Source organism: Oncorhynchus masou, unplaced genomic scaffold (assembly GCF_036934945.1).
Source record: "Oncorhynchus masou masou isolate Uvic2021 unplaced genomic scaffold, UVic_Omas_1.1 unplaced_scaffold_446, whole genome shotgun sequence".
Taxonomy (NCBI): domain Eukaryota; kingdom Metazoa; phylum Chordata; class Actinopteri; order Salmoniformes; family Salmonidae; genus Oncorhynchus; species Oncorhynchus masou.
In genome coordinates this window covers 182,805-200,833 of record NW_027010853.1, presented here as the reverse complement: position 1 = coordinate 200,833, position 18,029 = coordinate 182,805, and the positions used below count along the sequence as shown (strand labels likewise).

At 48.0% G+C, this 18,029-nt stretch overlaps 1 protein-coding gene across 1 annotated transcript in view; it reads right to left on the bottom strand.

The window, feature by feature from the left end:
* Window positions 1-18,029, bottom strand: part of LOC135535123 (forkhead box protein K1-like) — a 69,306-nt gene that overhangs the window by 23,774 nt on the left and 27,503 nt on the right. Inside the window, exons 5-6 of the mRNA XM_064961845.1 lie at window positions 3,301-3,494; window positions 300-466 (exon numbers count right to left, since the gene is read on the bottom strand). Of these exons, the coding sequence (XP_064817917.1) occupies window positions 300-466; window positions 3,301-3,494 (361 nt within the window). The remainder of the gene's footprint in view (window positions 1-299; window positions 467-3,300; window positions 3,495-18,029) is intronic.

The window sequence follows — 18,029 nt, the reverse complement described above, 5'->3', positions numbered from 1 at the left end:
GGTGTAGATGTGTCCCTACCTGGGGAGCTCTGTATCTAGTGAGGAGGACAGGTTGTGGTGTAGATGTGTCCCTACCTGGGGAGCTCTGTATCTAGTGAGGAGGACAGGTTGTGGTGTAGATGTGTCCCTACCTGGGGAGCTCTGTATCTAGTGAGGAGGACAGGTTGTGGTGTAGATGTGTCCCTACCTGGGGAGCTCTGTATCTAGTGAGGAGGACAGGTTGTGGTGTAGATGTGTCCCTACCTGGGTAGCTCTGTATCTAGTGAGGAGGACAGGTTGTGGTGTAGATGTGTCCCTACCTGGGGCGCTCTGTGTATATCTGTACTCTGGTACGGAGGCCAGTTTGTGAGCGAGGTCGTGGTGGTGAGACAGCGGAGATCCCTCTCTAGAGAGACACTCTGGGGTCTGAAGACCACTGGAGGGAGGGGAGAGGAGACCCTGGTGGGTGGGGGACGCTGGGGCACTCCTAGAGAGGGGGAATGGTTAGGGAATTAACACACTGCAAACACACCGCCCCTCCAGCGAAACACGCCCGCCCGCCCGCCCCCCTCTCAGACTGAGAATGGGACTTTTCATAAGGTGAGAGCGAACACACACTCCAGGATTGTTTCAGACACACACCTTACTGAGAGACTTACTTTGTTCTATCCAATCAAACGAGAGCAGAAGCAGAGAGAGGACAGAGTTAAACAGAAAGACAGATTATAACTGTTGAACTGACAGAGAGGACAGAGAGGAGAGAGGACAGAGTAAAACAGAAAGACAGATTATAACTGTTGAACTGACAGAGAGGACAGAGAGGAGAGAGGACAGAGTAAAACAGAAAGACAGATTATAACTGTTGAACTGACAGAGAGGACAGAGAGGAGAGAGGACAGAGTAAAACAGAAAGACAGATTATAACTGTTGAACTGACAGAGAGGAGAGAGGACAGAGAGGACAGAGGAGAGAGGAGAGAGGACAGAGTAAAACAGAAAGACAGATTATAACTGTTGAACTGACAGAGGACAGAGAGGACAGAGAGAGAGAGGAGAGAGGACAGAGAGGTGAGAGAGAATGAGGACAGAGAGGACAGAGAGGAGAGAGAGGAGAGAATGAGGACAGAGAGGAGAGAGAGGTGAGAGAGAATGAGGACAGAGAGGACAGAGAGGAGAGAGAGGAGAGAATGAGGACAGAGGACAGAGAGGAGGCAGAAACAGACAGATTATAACTGAGGGTTTACAGGTCAATACATCAAGGAGAGAGAGAGGAGGCAGAAACAGACAGATTATAACTGAGGGTTTACAGGTCAATACATCAAGGAGAGAGAGAGGAGAGAGGACAGAGAGGAGAGAGGAGAGAGGAGAGAGAGGAGGCAGAAACAGACAGATTATAACTGAGGGTTTACAGGTCAATACATCAAGGAGAGAGAGAGGAGAGAGGACAGAGAGGAGAGAGAGTGTTAAACAGAAGCAGAAACAGACAGATTATAACTGAGGGTTTACAGGTCAATACATCAAGGAGAGAGAGAGGAGAGAGGACAGAGAGGACAGAGAGGACAGAGAGGAGAGAGGAGAGAGGACAGAGAGGACAGAGAGGAGAGAGGAGAGAGGACAGAGAGGACAGAGAGGACAGAGAGGACAGAGAGGACAGAGAGGACAGAGAGGAGAGAGAGGAGAGAGAGGAGAGAGAGGAGAGAGGACAGAGAGGACAGAGAGGAGGCAGAAACAGACAGATTATAACTGAGGGTTTACAGGTCAATACATCAAGGAGAGAGAGAGGAGAGAGGACAGAGAGGAGGCAGAAACAGACAGATTATAACTGAGGGTTTACAGGACAGAGAGGAGGCAGAAACAGACAGATTATAACTGAGGGTTTACAGGTCAATACATCAAGGAGAGAGAGAGGAGAGAGGACAGAGGACAGAGAGGAGAGAGGACAGAGAGGAGAGAGAGGAGGCAGAAACAGACAGATTATAACTGAGGGTTTACAGGTCAATACATCAAGGAGGGAGAGAGGAGAGAGGACAGAGAGGAGAGAGAGGAGAGAGGACAGAGAGGAGAGAGGACAGAGAGGAGGCAGAAACAGACAGATTATAACTGAGGGTTTACAGGTCAGAGAGGAGGCAGAAACAGACAGATTATAACTGAGGGTTTACAGGAGAGAGAGAGGAGAGAGGACAGAGAGGAGAGAGAGTGTTAAACAGAAGCAGAAACAGACAGATTATAACTGAGGGTTTACAGGTCAATACATCAAGGAGAGAGAGAGGAGAGAGGACAGAGAGGAGAGAGAGGAGAGAATGAGGACAGAGGACAGAGAGGAGGCAGAAACAGACAGATTATAACTGAGGGTTTACAGGTCAATACATCAAGGAGAGAGAGAGGAGAGAGGACAGAGAGGAGGCAGAAACAGACAGATTATAACTGAGGGTTTACAGGTCAATACATCAAGGAGAGAGAGAGGAGAGAGGACAGAGAGGACAGAGGACAGAGAGGAGAGAGAGGAGGCAGAAACAGACAGATTATAACTGAGGGTTTACAGGTCAGAGAGGAGGCAGAAACAGACAGATTATAACTGAGGGTTTACAGGTCAATACATCAAGGAGAGAGAGAGGAGAGAGGACAGAGAGGAGAGAGGAGAGAGAATGAGGACAGAGAGGACAGAGAGGAGAGAATGAGGACAGAGGACAGAGAGGAGGCAGAAACAGACAGATTATAACTGAGGGTTTACAGGACAGAGAGGAGGCAGAAACAGACAGATTATAACTGAGGGTTTACAGGTCAATACATCAAGGAGAGAGAGAGGAGGCAGAAACAGACAGATTATAACTGAGGGTTTACAGGTCAATACATCAAGGAGAGAGAGAGGAGGCAGAAACAGACAGATTATAACTGAGGGTTTACAGGTCAATACATCAAGGAGAGAGAGAGGAGAGAGGACAGAGAGGAGAGAGAGGAGAGAGGACAGAGAGGAGGCAGAAACAGACAGATTATAACTGAGGGTTTACAGGTCAATACATCAAGGAGAGAGAGAGGAGAGAGAGGAGGCAGAAACAGACAGATTATAACTGAGGGTTTACAGGTCAATACATCAAGGAGAGAGAGAGGAGAGAGGACAGAGAGGACAGAGAGGAGAGAGAGGAGGCAGAAACAGACAGATTATAACTGAGGGTTTACAGGTCAATACATCAAGGAGGGTCTGAAGAGAAGCTACTGTGTGTGCAGGCTTTTACTACAACCCTGCACTATAAACCACCTGGTTCTACTAACAGTTGCTCTTCACGAACTTGATTAGCTAGAGGTCAGGGTTCAGGGGTCGTACCTGGACGAGAGCGGTCCGAACGGCGTGCGGAAGCAGGCCACGCCCCTCTGCCGCCTCTTCCTGAAGGCTTGTTCCACCAGCTTGCCCTCGGAGGCCGAGTCCACGCGCCAGAAACTACCTTTCCCAGGCTCCTCCTGGCTACGAGCCACCTTCAGGAAGTAACGGTTCAGAGACAGGTTGTGGCGGATCGAGTTCTGGGAACAGAGGAAGGAGAAACTTCGGAGAGAGAATACAACGTTATATCAAAACCCTAGTTACCTGGTGGTAGGTGATGTGTCTAGTTACCTGGTAGTAGGTGATGTGTCTAGTTACCTGGTAGTAGGTGATGTGTCTAGTTACCTGGTGGTAGGTGATGTGTCTAGTTACCTGGTGGTAGGTGATGTGTCTAGTTACCTGGTAGTAGGTGATGTGTCTAGTTACCTGGTAGTAGGTGATGTGTCTAGTTACCTGGTAGTAGGGGTAGGTGATGTGTCTAGTTACCTGGTGGTAGGTGATGCGTCTAGTTACCTGGTGGTAGGTGATGTGTCTAGTTACCTGGTAGTAGGTGATGCGTCTAGTTACCTGGTGGTAGGTGATGTGTCTAGTTACCTGGTGGTAGGTGATGTGTCTAGTTACCTGGTGGTAGGTGATGTGTCTAGTTACCTGGTAGTAGGTGATGTGTCTAGTTACCTGGTAGTAGGTGATGTGTCTAGTTACCTGGTAGTAGGGGTAGGTGATGTGTCTAGTTACCTGGTGGTAGGTGATGCGTCTAGTTACCTGGTGGTAGGTGATGTGTCTAGTTACCTGGTAGTAGGTGATGCGTCTAGTTACCTGGTGGTAGGTGATGTGTCTAGTTACCTGGTGGTAGGTGATGTGTCTAGTTACCTGGTAGTAGGTGATGTGTCTAGTTACCTGGTAGTAGGGGTAGGTGATGTGTCTAGTTACCTGGTGGTAGGTGATGCGTCTAGTTACCTGGTGGTAGGTGATGTGTCTAGTTACCTGGTAGTAGGTGATGTGTCTAGTTACCTGGTAGTAGGTGATGTGTCTAGTTACCTGGGGGTAGGTGATGTGTCTAGTTACCTGGTGGTAGGTGATGCGTCTAGTTACCTGGTGGTAGGTGATGTGTCTAGTTACCTGGGGGTAGGTGATGTGTCTAGTTACCTGGGGGTAGGTGATGTGTCTAGTTACCTGGTGGTAGGTGATGCGTCTAGTTACCTGGTGGTAGGTGATGCGTCTAGTTACCTGGTGGTAGGTGATGTGTCTAGTTACCTGGTAGTAGGGGTAGGTGATGTGTCTAGTTACCTGGTGGTAGGTGATGTGTCTAGTTACCTGGTAGTAGTGGTAGGTGATGTGTCTAGTTACCTGGTGGTAGGTGATGTGTCTAGTTACCTGGTGGTAGGTGATGCGTCTAGTTACCTGGTGGTAGGTGATGCGTCTAGTTACCTGGGGGTAGGTGATGTGTCTAGTTACCTGGTGGTAGGTGATGTGTCTAGTTACCTGGGGGTAGGTGATGTGTCTAGTTACCTGGTAGTAGTGGTAGGTGATGTGTCTAGTTACCTGGTAGTAGGTGATGTGTCTAGTTACCTGGGGGTAGTGGTAGGTGATGTGTCTAGTTACCTGGTAGTAGGTGATGTGTCTAGTTACCTGGTGGTAGGTGATGTGTCTAGTTACCTGGTGGTAGGTGATGTGTCTAGTTACCTGGGGGTAGGTGATGTGTCTAGTTACCTGGTAGTAGGTGATGTGTCTAGTTACCTGGGGGTAGGTGATGTGTCTAGTTACCTGGGGGTAGGTGATGTGTCTAGTTACCTGGGGGTAGGTGATGTGTCTAGTTACCTGGTGGTAGGTGATGTGTCTAGTTACCTGGTGGTAGGTGATGTGTCTAGTTACCTGGTGGTAGGTGATGTGTCTAGTTACCTGGGGGTAGGTGATGTGTCTAGTTACCTGGGGGTAGGGGTAGGTGATGTGTCTAGTTACCTGGGGGTAGGTGATGCGTCTAGTTACCTGGGGGTAGGTGATGCGTCTAGTTACCTGGTGGTAGGTGATGTGTCTAGTTACCTGGTAGTAGGTGATGTGTCTAGTTACCTGGGGGTAGGGGTAGGTGATGCGTCTAGTTACCTGGGGGTAGGTGATGCGTCTAGTTACCTGGGGGTAGGTGATGCGTCTAGTTACCTGGTGGTAGGTGATGCGTCTAGTTACCTGGTGGTAGGTGATGTGTCTAGTTACCTGGTGGTAGGTGATGTGTCTAGTTACCTGGTGGTAGGTGATGTGTCTAGTTACCTGGTGGTAGGTGATGTGTCTAGTTACCTGGTGGTAGGTGATGTGTCTAGTTACCTGGTGGTAGGTGATGTGTCTAGTTACCTGGTGGTAGGTGATGTGTCTAGTTACCTGGTGGTAGGTGATGTGTCTAGTTACCTGGTGGTAGGTGATGTGTCTAGTTACCTGGTGGTAGGTGATGTGTCTAGTTACCTGGTGGTAGGTGATGTGTCTAGTTACCTGGTGGTAGGTGATGTGTCTAGTTACCTGGTGGTAGGTGATGTGTCTAGTTACCTGGTGGTAGGTGATGTGTCTAGTTACCTGGTGGTAGGTGATGTGTCTAGTTACCTGGTGGTAGGTGATGTGTCTAGTTACCTGGTGGTAGGTGATGTGTCTAGTTACCTGGTGGTAGGTGATGTGTCTAGTTACCTGGTGGTAGGTGATGTGTCTAGTTACCTGGGGGTAGGTGATGTGTCTAGTTACCTGGGGGTAGGGGTAGGTGATGTGTCTAGTTACCTGGGGGTAGGTGATGCGTCTAGTTACCTGGGGGTAGGTGATGCGTCTAGTTACCTGGTGGTAGGTGATGTGTCTAGTTACCTGGTAGTAGGTGATGTGTCTAGTTACCTGGGGGTAGGGGGTAGGTGATGCGTCTAGTTACCTGGGGGTAGGTGATGTCTAGTTACCTGGGGGTAGGTGATGTGTCTAGTTACCTGGGGGTAGGTGATGTGTCTAGTTACCTGGTGGTAGGTGATGTGTCTAGTTACCTGGTGGTAGGTGATGTGTCTAGTTACCTGGTGGTAGGTGATGTGTCTAGTTACCTGGTGGTAGGTGATGTGTCTAGTTACCTGGTGGTAGGTGATGTGTCTAGTTACCTGGTGGTAGGTGATGTGTCTAGTTACCTGGTGGTAGGTGATGTGTCTAGTTACCTGGTGGTAGGTGATGTGTCTAGTTACCTGGTGGTAGGTGATGTGTCTAGTTACCTGGTGGTAGGTGATGTGTCTAGTTACCTGGTGGTAGGTGATGTGTCTAGTTACCTGGTGGTAGGTGATGTGTCTAGTTACCTGGTGGTAGGTGATGTGTCTAGTTACCTGGTGGTAGGTGATGTGTCTAGTTACCTGGTGGTAGGTGATGTGTCTAGTTACCTGGTGGTAGGTGATGTGTCTAGTTACCTGGTGGTAGGTGATGTGTCTAGTTACCTGGTGGTAGGTGATGTGTCTAGTTACCTGGTGGTAGGTGATGTGTCTAGTTACCTGGTAGTAGGTGATGTGCCTAGTTACCTGGTGGTAGGTGATGTGTCTAGTTACCTGGTGGTAGGTGATGTGTCTAGTTACCTGGTGGTAGGTGATGTGTCTAGTTACCTGGTGGTAGGTGATGTGTCTAGTTACCTGGTAGTAGGTGATGTGTCTAGTTACCTGGGGGTAGGTGATGTGTCTAGTTACCTGGGGGTAGGTGATGTGTCTAGTTACCTGGGGGTAGGTGATGTGTCTAGTTACCTGGGGGTAGGTGATGTGTCTAGTTACCTGGGGGTAGGTGATGTGTCTAGTTACCTGGGGGTAGGTGATGTGTCTAGTTACCTGGTGGTAGGTGATGTGTCTAGTTACCTGGGGGTAGGTGATGTGTCTAGTTACCTGGGGGTAGGTGATGTGTCTAGTTACCTGGGGGTAGGTGATGTGTCGAGTTACCTGGGGGTAGGTGATGTGCCTAGTTACCTGGTAGTAGGTGATGTGTCTAGTTACCTGGTGGTAGGTGATGTGTCTAGTTACCTGGTGGTAGGTGATGTGTCTAGTTACCTGGTGGTAGGTGATGTGTCTAGTTACCTGGTCGTAGGTGATGTCTAGTTACCTGGTGGTAGGTGATGCGCCTAGTTACCTGGGGGTAGGTGATGCGTCTAGTTACCTGGGGGTAGGTGATGTGTCTAGTTACCCGGGGGTAGGTGATGTGCCTAGTTACCCGGGGGTAGGTGATGTGCCTAGTTACCTGGGGGTAGGTGATGTGTCTAGTTACCTGGGGGTAGGTGATGTGTCTAGTTACCTGGGGGTAGGTGATGTGTCTAGTTACCTGGGGGTAGGTGATGTGTCTAGTTACCTGGGGGTAGGTGATGTGCCTAGTTACCTGGGGGTAGGTGATGTGTCTAGTTACCTGGGGGTAGGTGATGTGCCTAGTTACCTGGGGGTAGGTGATGTGTCTAGTTACCTGGGGGTAGGTGATGTGCCTAGTTACCTGGGGGTAGGTGATGTGTCTAGTTACCTGGTGGTAGGTGATGTGTCTAGTTACCTGGTGGTAGGTGATGTGTCTAGTTACCTGGTGGTAGGTGATGTGCCTAGTTACCTGGTAGTAGGGGTAGGTGATGTGTCTAGTTACCTGGGGGTAGGTGATGTGTCTAGTTACCTGGGGGTAGGTGATGTGCCTAGTTACCTGGGGGTAGGTGATGTGTCTAGTTACCTGGGGGTAGGTGATGTGCCTAGTTACCTGGTAGTAGGGGTAGGTGATGTGTCTAGTTACCTGGTGGTAGGTGATGTGTCTAGTTACCTGGTGGTAGGTGATGTGTCTAGTTACCTGGTGGTAGGTGATGTGTCTAATTACCTGGGGGTAGGTGATGTGTCTAGTTACCTGGTGGTAGGGGTTGGTGATGTGTCTAGTTACCTAGGGGTAGGTGATGTGTCTAGTTACCTGGTGGTAGGTGATGTGTCTAGTTACCTGGGGGTAGGTGATGTGTCTAGTTACCTGGGGGTAGGTGATGTGTCTAGTTACCTGGTGGTAGGTGATGTGTCTAGTTACCTGGTGGTAGGTGATGTGTCTAGTTACCTGGTGGTAGGTGATGTGTCTAGTTACCTGGTGGTAGGTGATGTGCCTAGTTACCTGGTAGTAGGGGTAGGTGATGTGTCTAGTTACCTGGGGGTAGGTGATGTGTCTAGTTACCTGGTGGTAGGTGATGTGTCTAGTTACCTGGTGGTAGGCGATGTGTCTAGTTACCTGGGGGTAGGTGATGTGTCTAGTTACCTGGTGGTAGGTGATGTGTCTAGTTACCTGGGGGTAGGTGATGTGTCTAGTTACCTGGTAGTAGGTGATGTGTCTAGTTACCTGGTAGTAGGTGATGTGTCTAGTTACCTGGTAGTAGGTGATGTGTCTAGTTACCTGGTAGTAGGGGTAGGTGATGTGTCTAGTTACCTGGTGGTAGGTGATGTGTCTAGTTACCTGGGGGTAGGTGATGTGTCTAGTTACCTGGTAGTAGGTGATGTGTCTAGTTACCTGGGGGTAGGGGTAGGTGATGTGTCTAGTTACCTGGTGGTAGGTGATGTGTCTAGTTACCTGGTAGTAGGTGATGTGTCTAGTTACCTGGTAGTAGGTGATGTGTCTAGTTACCTGGTGGTAGGTGATGTGTCTAGTTACCTGGTGGTAGGTGATGTGTCTAGTTACCTGGTGGTAGGTGATGTGTCTAGTTACCTGGTGGTAGGTGATGTGTCTAGTTACCTGGGGGTAGGTGATGTGTCTAGTTACCTGGTAGTAGGTGATGTGTCTAGTTACATTTACATTGATGTGTCTTATCCAGTTACCTTGGTGAATTCACCTTCTGTCCAGGCTGTTTTGTTGTCCTGGTAGTAAGCTGCACTCAGATTATTGCATAGTAGGTGTTTGTTTTTCCGTGAAGTTTTTCTAAAATCTACACAGCGGTTGCATTAATAAGGTAGGTGATGTGTCTAGTTACCTTTATAATGGTATTTCTGTAAAATGAGTAGGTGATGTCACCAGTGTTTTTGGAACTAGTGAACATACCTGGGAGATTTTTTGATATAAATATGTGATATGTATTCTGTTACATGAAGTCCTATGAGTGTCATGATGAAGATCATCAAAGGTTAGTGATTAATTGTTATCTGTTTGTGCTTTTTGTGACTCCTGGCTGGAAAAATGGCTAGTTACCTTTGTGGTGCTTTTGCTGTAAAGCCTATTTGAAATTGGACACTTTGGTGGGATTAACAACAAGATTACCTTTTAAAATTGTATAAGATACATGTTACCTGAGGGTAGGTTATGTGTCTAGTTACCTGGTAGTAGGTGATGTGTCTAGTTACCTGGTGGTAGGTGATGTGTCTAGTTACCTGGTGGTAGGTGATGTGTCTAGTTACCTGGTGGTAGGGGTAGGTGATGTGTCTAGTTACCTGGGGGTAGGTGATGTGTCTAGTTACCTAGTAGTAGGGGTAGGTGATGTGTCTAGTTACCTGGTGGTAGGTGATGTGTCTAGTTACCTGGGGGTAGGTGATGTGTCTAGTTACCTGGGGGTAGGTGATGTGTCTAGTTACCTGGTGGTAGGTGATGTGTCTAGTTACCTGGGGGTAGGTGATGTGTCTAGTTACCTGGGGGTAGGTGATGTGTCTAGTTACCTGGGGGTAGGTGATGTGTCTAGTTACCTGGTGGTAGGTGATGTGTCTAGTTACCTGGTAGTAGGTGATGTGTCTAGTTACCTGGTAGTAGGTGATGTGTCTAGTTACCTGGGGGTAGGTGATGTGTCTAGTTACCTGGTGGTAGGTGATGTGTCTAGTTACCTGGTGGTAGGTGATGTGTCTAGTTACCTGGTAGTAGTGGTAGGTGATGTGTCTAGTTACCTGGTAGTAGGGGTTGGTGATGTGTCTAGTTACCTGGTAGTAGTGGTAGGTGATGTGTCTAGTTACCTGGGGGTAGGTGATGTGTCTAGTTACCTGGGGGTAGGTGATGTGTCTAGTTACCTGGTGGTAGGTGATGTGTCTAGTTACCTGGTAGTAGGTGATGTGTCTAGTTACCTGGTAGTAGGTGATGTGTCTAGTTACCTGGGGGTAGGTGATGTGTCTAGTTACCTGGTAGTAGGTGATGTGTCTAGTTACCTGGGGGTAGGTGATGTGTCTAGTTACCTGGTGGTAGGTGATGTGTCTAGTTACCTGGTGGTAGGTGATGTGTCTAGTTACCTGGTAGTAGTGGTAGGTGATGTGTCTAGTTACCTGGTAGTAGGTGATGTGTCTAGTTACCTGGTAGTAGGGGTAGGTGATGTGTCTAGTTACCTGGTAGTAGTGGTAGGTGATGTGTCTAGTTACCTGGTAGTAGGTGATGTGTCTAGTTACCTAGTAGTAGGGGTAGGTGATGTGTCTAGTTACCTGGTAGTAGTGGTAAGTGATGTGTCTAGTTACCTGGTAGTAGGTGATGTGTCTAGTTACCTAGTAGGGGTAGGTGATGTGTCTAGTTACCTGGTAGTAGGTGATGTGTCTAGTTACCTAGTAGTAGGGGTAGGTGATGTGTCTAGTTACCTGGTAGTAGGTGATGTGTCTAGTTACCTGGTAGTAGGTGATGTGTCTAGTTACCTGGTAGTAGGTGATGTGTCTAGTTACCTGGTAGTAGGTGATGTGTCTAGTTACCTGGTGATGTGTCTAGTTACCTGGGGGTAGGTGATGTGTCTAGTTACCTGGTAGTAGGTGATGTGTCTAGTTACCTGGTAGTAGGTGATGTGTCTAGTTACCTGGTGGTAGGTGATGTGTCTAGTTACCTGGTGGTAGGTGATGTGTCTAGTTACCTGGTAGTAGTGGTAGGTGATGTGTCTAGTTACCTGGTAGTAGGTGATGTGTCTAGTTACCTGGTAGTAGTGGTAGGTGATGTGTCTAGTTACCTGGGGGTAGGTGATGTGTCTAGTTACCTGGGGGTAGGTGATGTGTCTAGTTACCTGGTAGTAGGTGATGCGTCTAGTTACCTGGTGGTAGGTGATGTGTCTAGTTACCTGGTAGTAGTGGTAAGTGATGTGTCTAGTTACCTGGTAGTAGGTGATGTGTCTAGTTACCTAGTAGTAGGGGTAGGTGATGTGTCTAGTTACCTGGTAGTAGGTGATGTGTCTAGTTACCTGGGGGTAGGTGATGTGTCTAGTTACCTAGTAGTAGGGGTAGGTGATGTGTCTAGTTACCTGGTAGTAGGGGTAGGTGATGTGTCTAGTTACCTGGTAGTAGGTGATGTGTCTAGTTACCTAGTAGTAGGGGTAGGTGATGTGTCTAGTTACCTGGTAGTAGGTGATGTGTCTAGTTACCTAGTAGTAGGGGTAGGTGATGTGTCTAGTTACCTGGTAGTAGGTGATGTGTCTAGTTACCTGGTGGTAGGTGATGTGTCTAGTTACCTGGTAGTAGGTGATGTGTCTAGTTACCTAGTAGTAGGGGTAGGTGATGTGTCTAGTTACCTGGTAGTAGGTGATGTGTCTAGTTACCTGGTAGTAGGTGATGTGTCTAGTTACCTGGTAGTAGGTGATGTGTCTAGTTACCTGGGGGTAGGTGATGTGTCTAGTTACCTGGTAGTAGGTGATGTGTCTAGTTACCTGGTAGTAGGTGATGTGTCTAGTTACCTGGGGGTAGGTGATGTGTCTAGTTACCTGGTAGTAGGTGATGTGTCTAGTTACCTGGTAGTAGGTGATGTGTCTAGTTACCTGGTGGTAGGTGATGTGTCTAGTTACCTGGGGGTAGGTGATGTGTCTAGTTACCTGGTAGTAGTGGTAGGTGATGTGTCTAGTTACCTGGTAGTAGTGGTAGGTGATGTGTCTAGTTACCTGGTGGTAGGTGATGTGTCTAGTTACCTGGTAGTAGTGGTAGGTGATGTGTCTAGTTACCTAGTAGTAGAGGTAGGTGATGTGTCTAGTTACCTGGTAGTAGTGGTAGGTGATGTGTCTAGTTACCTGGTGGTAGGTGATGTGTCTAGTTACCTGGTAGTAGTGGTAGGTGATGTGTCTAGTTACCTGGTGGTAGGTGATGTGTCTAGTTACCTGGTAGTAGGTGATGCGTCTAGTTACCTGGTGGTAGGTGATGTGTCTAGTTACCTGGGGGTAGGTGATGCGTCTAGTTACCTGGTAGTAGGTGATGTGTCTAGTTACCTGGTAGTAGGTGATGTGTCTAGTTACCTGGGGGTAGGTGATGTCTCTAGTTACCTGGGGGTAGGTGATGTGTCTAGTTACCTGGTAGTAGGTGATGTGTCTAGTTACCTGGTAGTAGGTGATGTGTCTAGTTACCTGGTAGTAGGGGTAGGTGATGTGTCTAGTTACCTGGTAGTAGGTGATGTGTCTAGTTACCTGGTGGTAGGTGATGTGTCTAGTTACCTGGGGGTAGGTGATGTGTCTAGTTACCTGGTAGTAGGTGATGTGTCTAGTTACCTGGTAGTAGGTGATGTGTCTAGTTACCTGGTAGGGTGATGTGTCTAGTTACCTGGTAGTAGGTGATGTGTCTAGTTACCTGGGGGTAGTTGATGTGTCTAGTTACCTGGTGGTAGGTGATGTGTCTAGTTACCTGGTAGTAGGTGATGTGTCTAGTTACCTGGTGGTAGGTGATGTGTCTAGTTACCTGGTGGTAGGTGATGTGTCTAGTTACCTGGGGGTAGGTGATGTGTCTAGTTACCTGGTAGTAGTGGTAGGTGATGTGTCTAGTTACCTGGTAGTAGGTGATGTGTCTAGTTACCTGGTGGTAGGTGATGCGTCTAGTTACCTGGTAGTAGTGGTAGGTGATGTGTCTAGTTACCTGGTGGTAGGTGATGTGTCTAGTTACCTGGTGGTAGGTGATGTGTCTAGTTACCTGGGGGTAGGTGATGTGTCTAGTTACCTGGTGGTAGGTGATGCGTCTAGTTACCTGGTGGTAGTGGTAGGTGATGTGTCTAGTTACCTGGTGGTAGGTGATGTGTCTAGTTACCTGGTGGTGGGTGATGTGTCTAGTTACCTGGTGGTAGGTGATGTGTCTAGTTACCTGGTGGTAGGTGATGTGTCTAGTTACCTGGTGGTAGGTGATGTGTCTAGTTACCTGGTGGTAGGTGATGTGTCTAGTTACCTGGTGGTAGGTGATGTGTCTAGTTACCTGGTGGTAGGTGATGTGTCTAGTTACCTGGGGGTAGGTGATGTGTCTAGTTACCTGGGGGTAGGTGATGTGTCTAGTTACCTGGGGGTAGGTGATGTGTCTAGTTACCTGGTGGTAGGGGTAGGTGATGTGTCTAGTTACCTGGTAGTAGGTGATGTGTCTAGTTACCTGGTGGTAGGTGATGTGTCTAGTTACCTGGGGGTAGGTGATGTCTAGTTACCTGGGGGTAGGTGATGTGTCTAGTTACCTGGGGGTAGGTGATGTCTAGTTACCTGGGGGTAGGTGATGTGTCTAGTTACCTGGGGGTAGGTGATGTGTCTAGTTACCTGGGGGTAGGTGATGTGTCTAGTTACCTGGTAGTAGGTGATGTGTCTAGTTACCTGGTGGTAGGTGATGTGTCTAGTTACCTGGTGGTAGGTGATGTGTCTAGTTACCTGGTGGTAGGTGATGTGTCTAGTTACCTGGTGGTAGGTGATGTGTCTAGTTACCTGGTGGTAGGTGATGTGTCTAGTTACCTGGTGGTAGGTGATGTGTCTAGTTACCTGGTGGTAGGTGATGTGTCTAGTTACCTGGTGGTAGGTGATGTGTCTAGTTACCTGGTGGTAGGTGATGTGTCTAGTTACCTGGTAGTAGTGGTAGGTGATGTGTCTAGTTACCTGGTGGTAGGTGATGTGTCTAGTTACCTGGTGGTAGGTGATGTGTCTAGTTACCTGGTGGTAGGTGATGTGTCTAGTTACCTGGTGGTAGGTGATGTGTCTAGTTACCTGGTGGTAGGTGATGTGTCTAGTTACCTGGTGGTAGGTGATGTGTCTAGTTACCTGGGGGTAGGTGATGTGTCTAGTTACCTGGGGGTAGGTGATGTGTCTAGTTACCTGGGGGTAGGTGATGTGTCTAGTTACCTGGGGGTAGGTGATGTGTCTAGTTACCTGGGGGTAGGTGATGTGTCTAGTTACCTGGGGGTAGGTGATGTGTCTAGTTACCTGGTGGTAGGGGTAGGTGATGTGTCTAGTTACCTGGTAGTAGGTGATGTGTCTAGTTACCTGGTGGTAGGTGATGTGTCTAGTTACCTGGGGGTAGGTGATGTCTAGTTACCTGGGGGTAGGTGATGTGTCTAGTTACCTGGTAGTAGGTGATGTGTCTAGTTACCTGGGGGTAGGTGATGTGTCTAGTTACCTGGGGGTAGGTGATGTGTCTAGTTACCTGGGGGTAGGTGATGTGTCTAGTTACCTGGTAGTAGGTGATGTGTCTAGTTACATTTACATTTAAGTCATTTAGCAGACGCTCTTATCCAGAGCGACTTACAAATTGGTGAATTCACCTTCTGTCCAATGTGTTTTGTTGTCTAGTTACCTGGGGGTAGGTGATGTGTCCGTAGTTACCTGGTTGCATTAATAGGAGAAGTGTATCTATGTGTCTAGTATTTTCATACCTGGTAGTAGGTGATGTGTCTAGTTACCTGGGGGGTAGGTGATGTGTTACATGAAGTCCTAGTGTCTCTAATGAAGATCATCAAAGGTTAGTGATTATTGTAGTTACCTGGTGGTTGGTGATGTGTCTAGTTAGTGACCTGGGTGGTGATTTTGCTGGTAAAGGAAATTGGACACTTTGGTGGGATTAACTAGTTACCTGGTTGGTAGGTGATGTGTCTAGTTACCTGGTGGTAGGGGTTGGTGACGTGTCTAGTTACCTGGTGGTAGGTGATGTGTCTAGTTACCTGGGGGTAGGTGATGTGTCTAGTTACCTAGTAGTAGGGGTAGGTGATGTGTCTAGTTACCTGGTGGTAGGTGATGTGTCTAGTTACCTGGTGGTAGGTGATGTGTCTAGTTACCTGGTGGTAGGTGATGTGTCTAGTTACCTGGGGGTAGGTGATGTGTCTAGTTACCTAGTAGGGGTAGGTGATGTGTCTAGTTACCTGGTGGTAGGTGATGTGTCTAGTTACCTGGGGGTAGGTGATGTGTCTAGTTACCTGGGGGTAGGTGATGTGTCTAGTTACCTGGTGGTAGGTGATGTGTCTAGTTACCTGGGGGTAGGTGATGTGTCTAGTTACCTGGGGGTAGGTGATGTGTCTAGTTACCTGGTGGGTAGGTGATGTGTCTAGTTACCTGGTGGTAGGTGATGTGTCTAGTTACCTGGTAGTAGGTGATGTGTCTAGTTACCTGGTGGTAGGTGATGTGTCTAGTTACCTGGGGGTAGGTGATGTGTCTAGTTACCTGGTGGTAGGTGATGTGTCTAGTTACCTGGTAGTAGTAGGTGATGTGTCTAGTTACCTGGTAGTAGGTAGGTGATGTGTCTAGTTACCTGGTAGTAGGTGATGTGTCTAGTTACCTGTTAGTAGGTGATGTGTCTAGTTACCTGGGGGTAGGTGATGTGTCTAGTTACCTGGGGGTAGGTGATGTGTCTAGTTACCTGGTGGTAGGTGATGTGTCTAGTTACCTGGTAGTAGGTGATGTGTCTAGTTACCTGGTAGTAGGTGATGTGTCTAGTTACCTGGGGGTAGGTGATGTGTCTAGTTACCTGGTGGTAGGTGATGTGTCTAGTTACCTGGTGGTAGGTGATGTGTCTAGTTACCTGGTGGTAGGTGATGTGTCTAGTTACCTGGTAGTAGTGGTAGGTGATGTGTCTAGTTACCTGGTAGTAGGTGATGTGTCTAGTTACCTGGTAGTAGTGGTAGGTGATGTGTCTAGTTACCTGGTGGTAGGTGATGTGTCTAGTTACCTGGGGGTAGGTGATGTGTCTAGTTACCTGGTGTAGGTGATGTGTCTAGTTACCTGGTGGTAGGTGATGTGTCTAGTTACCTGGTAGTAGTGGTAGGTGATGTGTCTAGTTACCTGGTAGTAGGTGATGTGTCTAGTTACCTAGTAGTAGGGGTAGGTGATGTGTCTAGTTACCTGGTAGTAGGTGATGTGTCTAGTTACCTAGTAGTAGGGGTAGGTGATGTGTCTAGTTACCTGGTAGTAGGTGATGTGTCTAGTTACCTAGTAGTAGGGGTAGGTGATGTGTCTAGTTACCTGGTAGTAGGTGATGTGTCTAGTTACCTGGTAGTAGGTGATGTGTCTAGTTACCTGGGGGTAGGTGATGTGTCTAGTTACCTGGTAGTAGGTGATGTGTCTAGTTACCTGGTAGTAGGTGATGTGTCTAGTTACCTGGGGGTAGGTGATGTGTCTAGTTACCTGGTGGTAGGTGATGTGTCTAGTTACCTGGTAGTAGGTGATGTGTCTAGTTACCTGGTGGTAGGTGATGTGTCTAGTTACCTGGTGGTAGGTGATGTGTCTAGTTACCTGGTGGTAGGTGATGTGTCTAGTTACCTGGTAGTAGTGGTAGGTGATGTGTCTAGTTACCTGGTAGTAGGTGATGTGTCTAGTTACCTGGTAGTAGTGGTAGGTGATGTGTCTAGTTACCTGGGGGTAGGTGATGTGTCTAGTTACCTGGGGGTAGGTGATGTGTCTAGTTACCTGGTAGTAGGTGATGCGTCTAGTTACCTGGTGGTAGGTGATGTGTCTAGTTACCTGGTAGTAGTGGTAAGTGATGTGTCTAGTTACCTGGTAGTAGGTGATGTGTCTAGTTACCTAGTAGTAGGGGTAGGTGATGTGTCTAGTTACCTGGTAGTAGGTGATGTGTCTAGTTACCTGGGGGTAGGTGATGTGTCTAGTTACCTAGTAGTAGGGGTAGGTGATGTGTCTAGTTACCTGGTAGTAGGTGATGTGTCTAGTTACCTAGTAGTAGGGGTAGGTGATGTGTCTAGTTACCTGGTAGTAGGTGATGTGTCTAGTTACCTGGTAGTAGGTGATGTGTCTAGTTACCTGGGGGTAGGTGATGTGTCTAGTTACCTGGTAGTAGGTGATGTGTCTAGTTACCTGGTAGTAGGTGATGTGTCTAGTTACCTGGGGGTAGGTGATGTGTCTAGTTACCTGGTAGTAGGTGATGTGTCTAGTTACCTGGTAGTAGGTGATGTGTCTAGTTACCTGGTGGTAGGTGATGTGTCTAGTTACCTGGGGGTAGGTGATGTGTCTAGTTACCTGGTAGTAGTGGTAGGTGATGTGTCTAGTTACCTGGTAGTAGTGGTAGGTGATGTGTCTAGTTACCTGGTGGTAGGTGATGTGTCTAGTTACCTGGTAGTAGGTGATGTGTCTAGTTACCTGGTAGTAGTGGTAGGTGATGTGTCTAGTTACCTGGTAGTAGGTGATGTGTCTAGTTACCTGGTAGTAGTGGTAGGTGATGTGTCTAGTTACCTGGTGGTAGGTGATGTGTCTAGTTACCTGGTAGTAGGTGATGTGTCTAGTTACCTGGTAGTAGGTGATGTGTCTAGTTACCTGGTGGTAGGTGATGTGTCTAGTTACCTGGTGGTAGGTGATGTGTCTAGTTACCTGGTGGTAGGTGATGTGTCTAGTTACCTGGTAGTAGTTACCTGGTGGTAGGTGATGTGTCTAGTTACCTGGTGGTAGGTGATGTGTCTAGTTACCTGGGGGTAGGTGATGTGTCTAGTTACCTGGTAGTAGGTGATGTGTCTAGTTACCTGGTAGTAGGTGATGTGTCTAGTTACCTGGGGGTAGGTGATGTGTCTAGTTACCTGGGGGTAGGTGATGTGTCTAGTTACCTGGTAGTAGGTGATGTGTCTAGTTACCTGGTAGTAGGTGATGTGTCTAGTTACCTGGTAGTAGG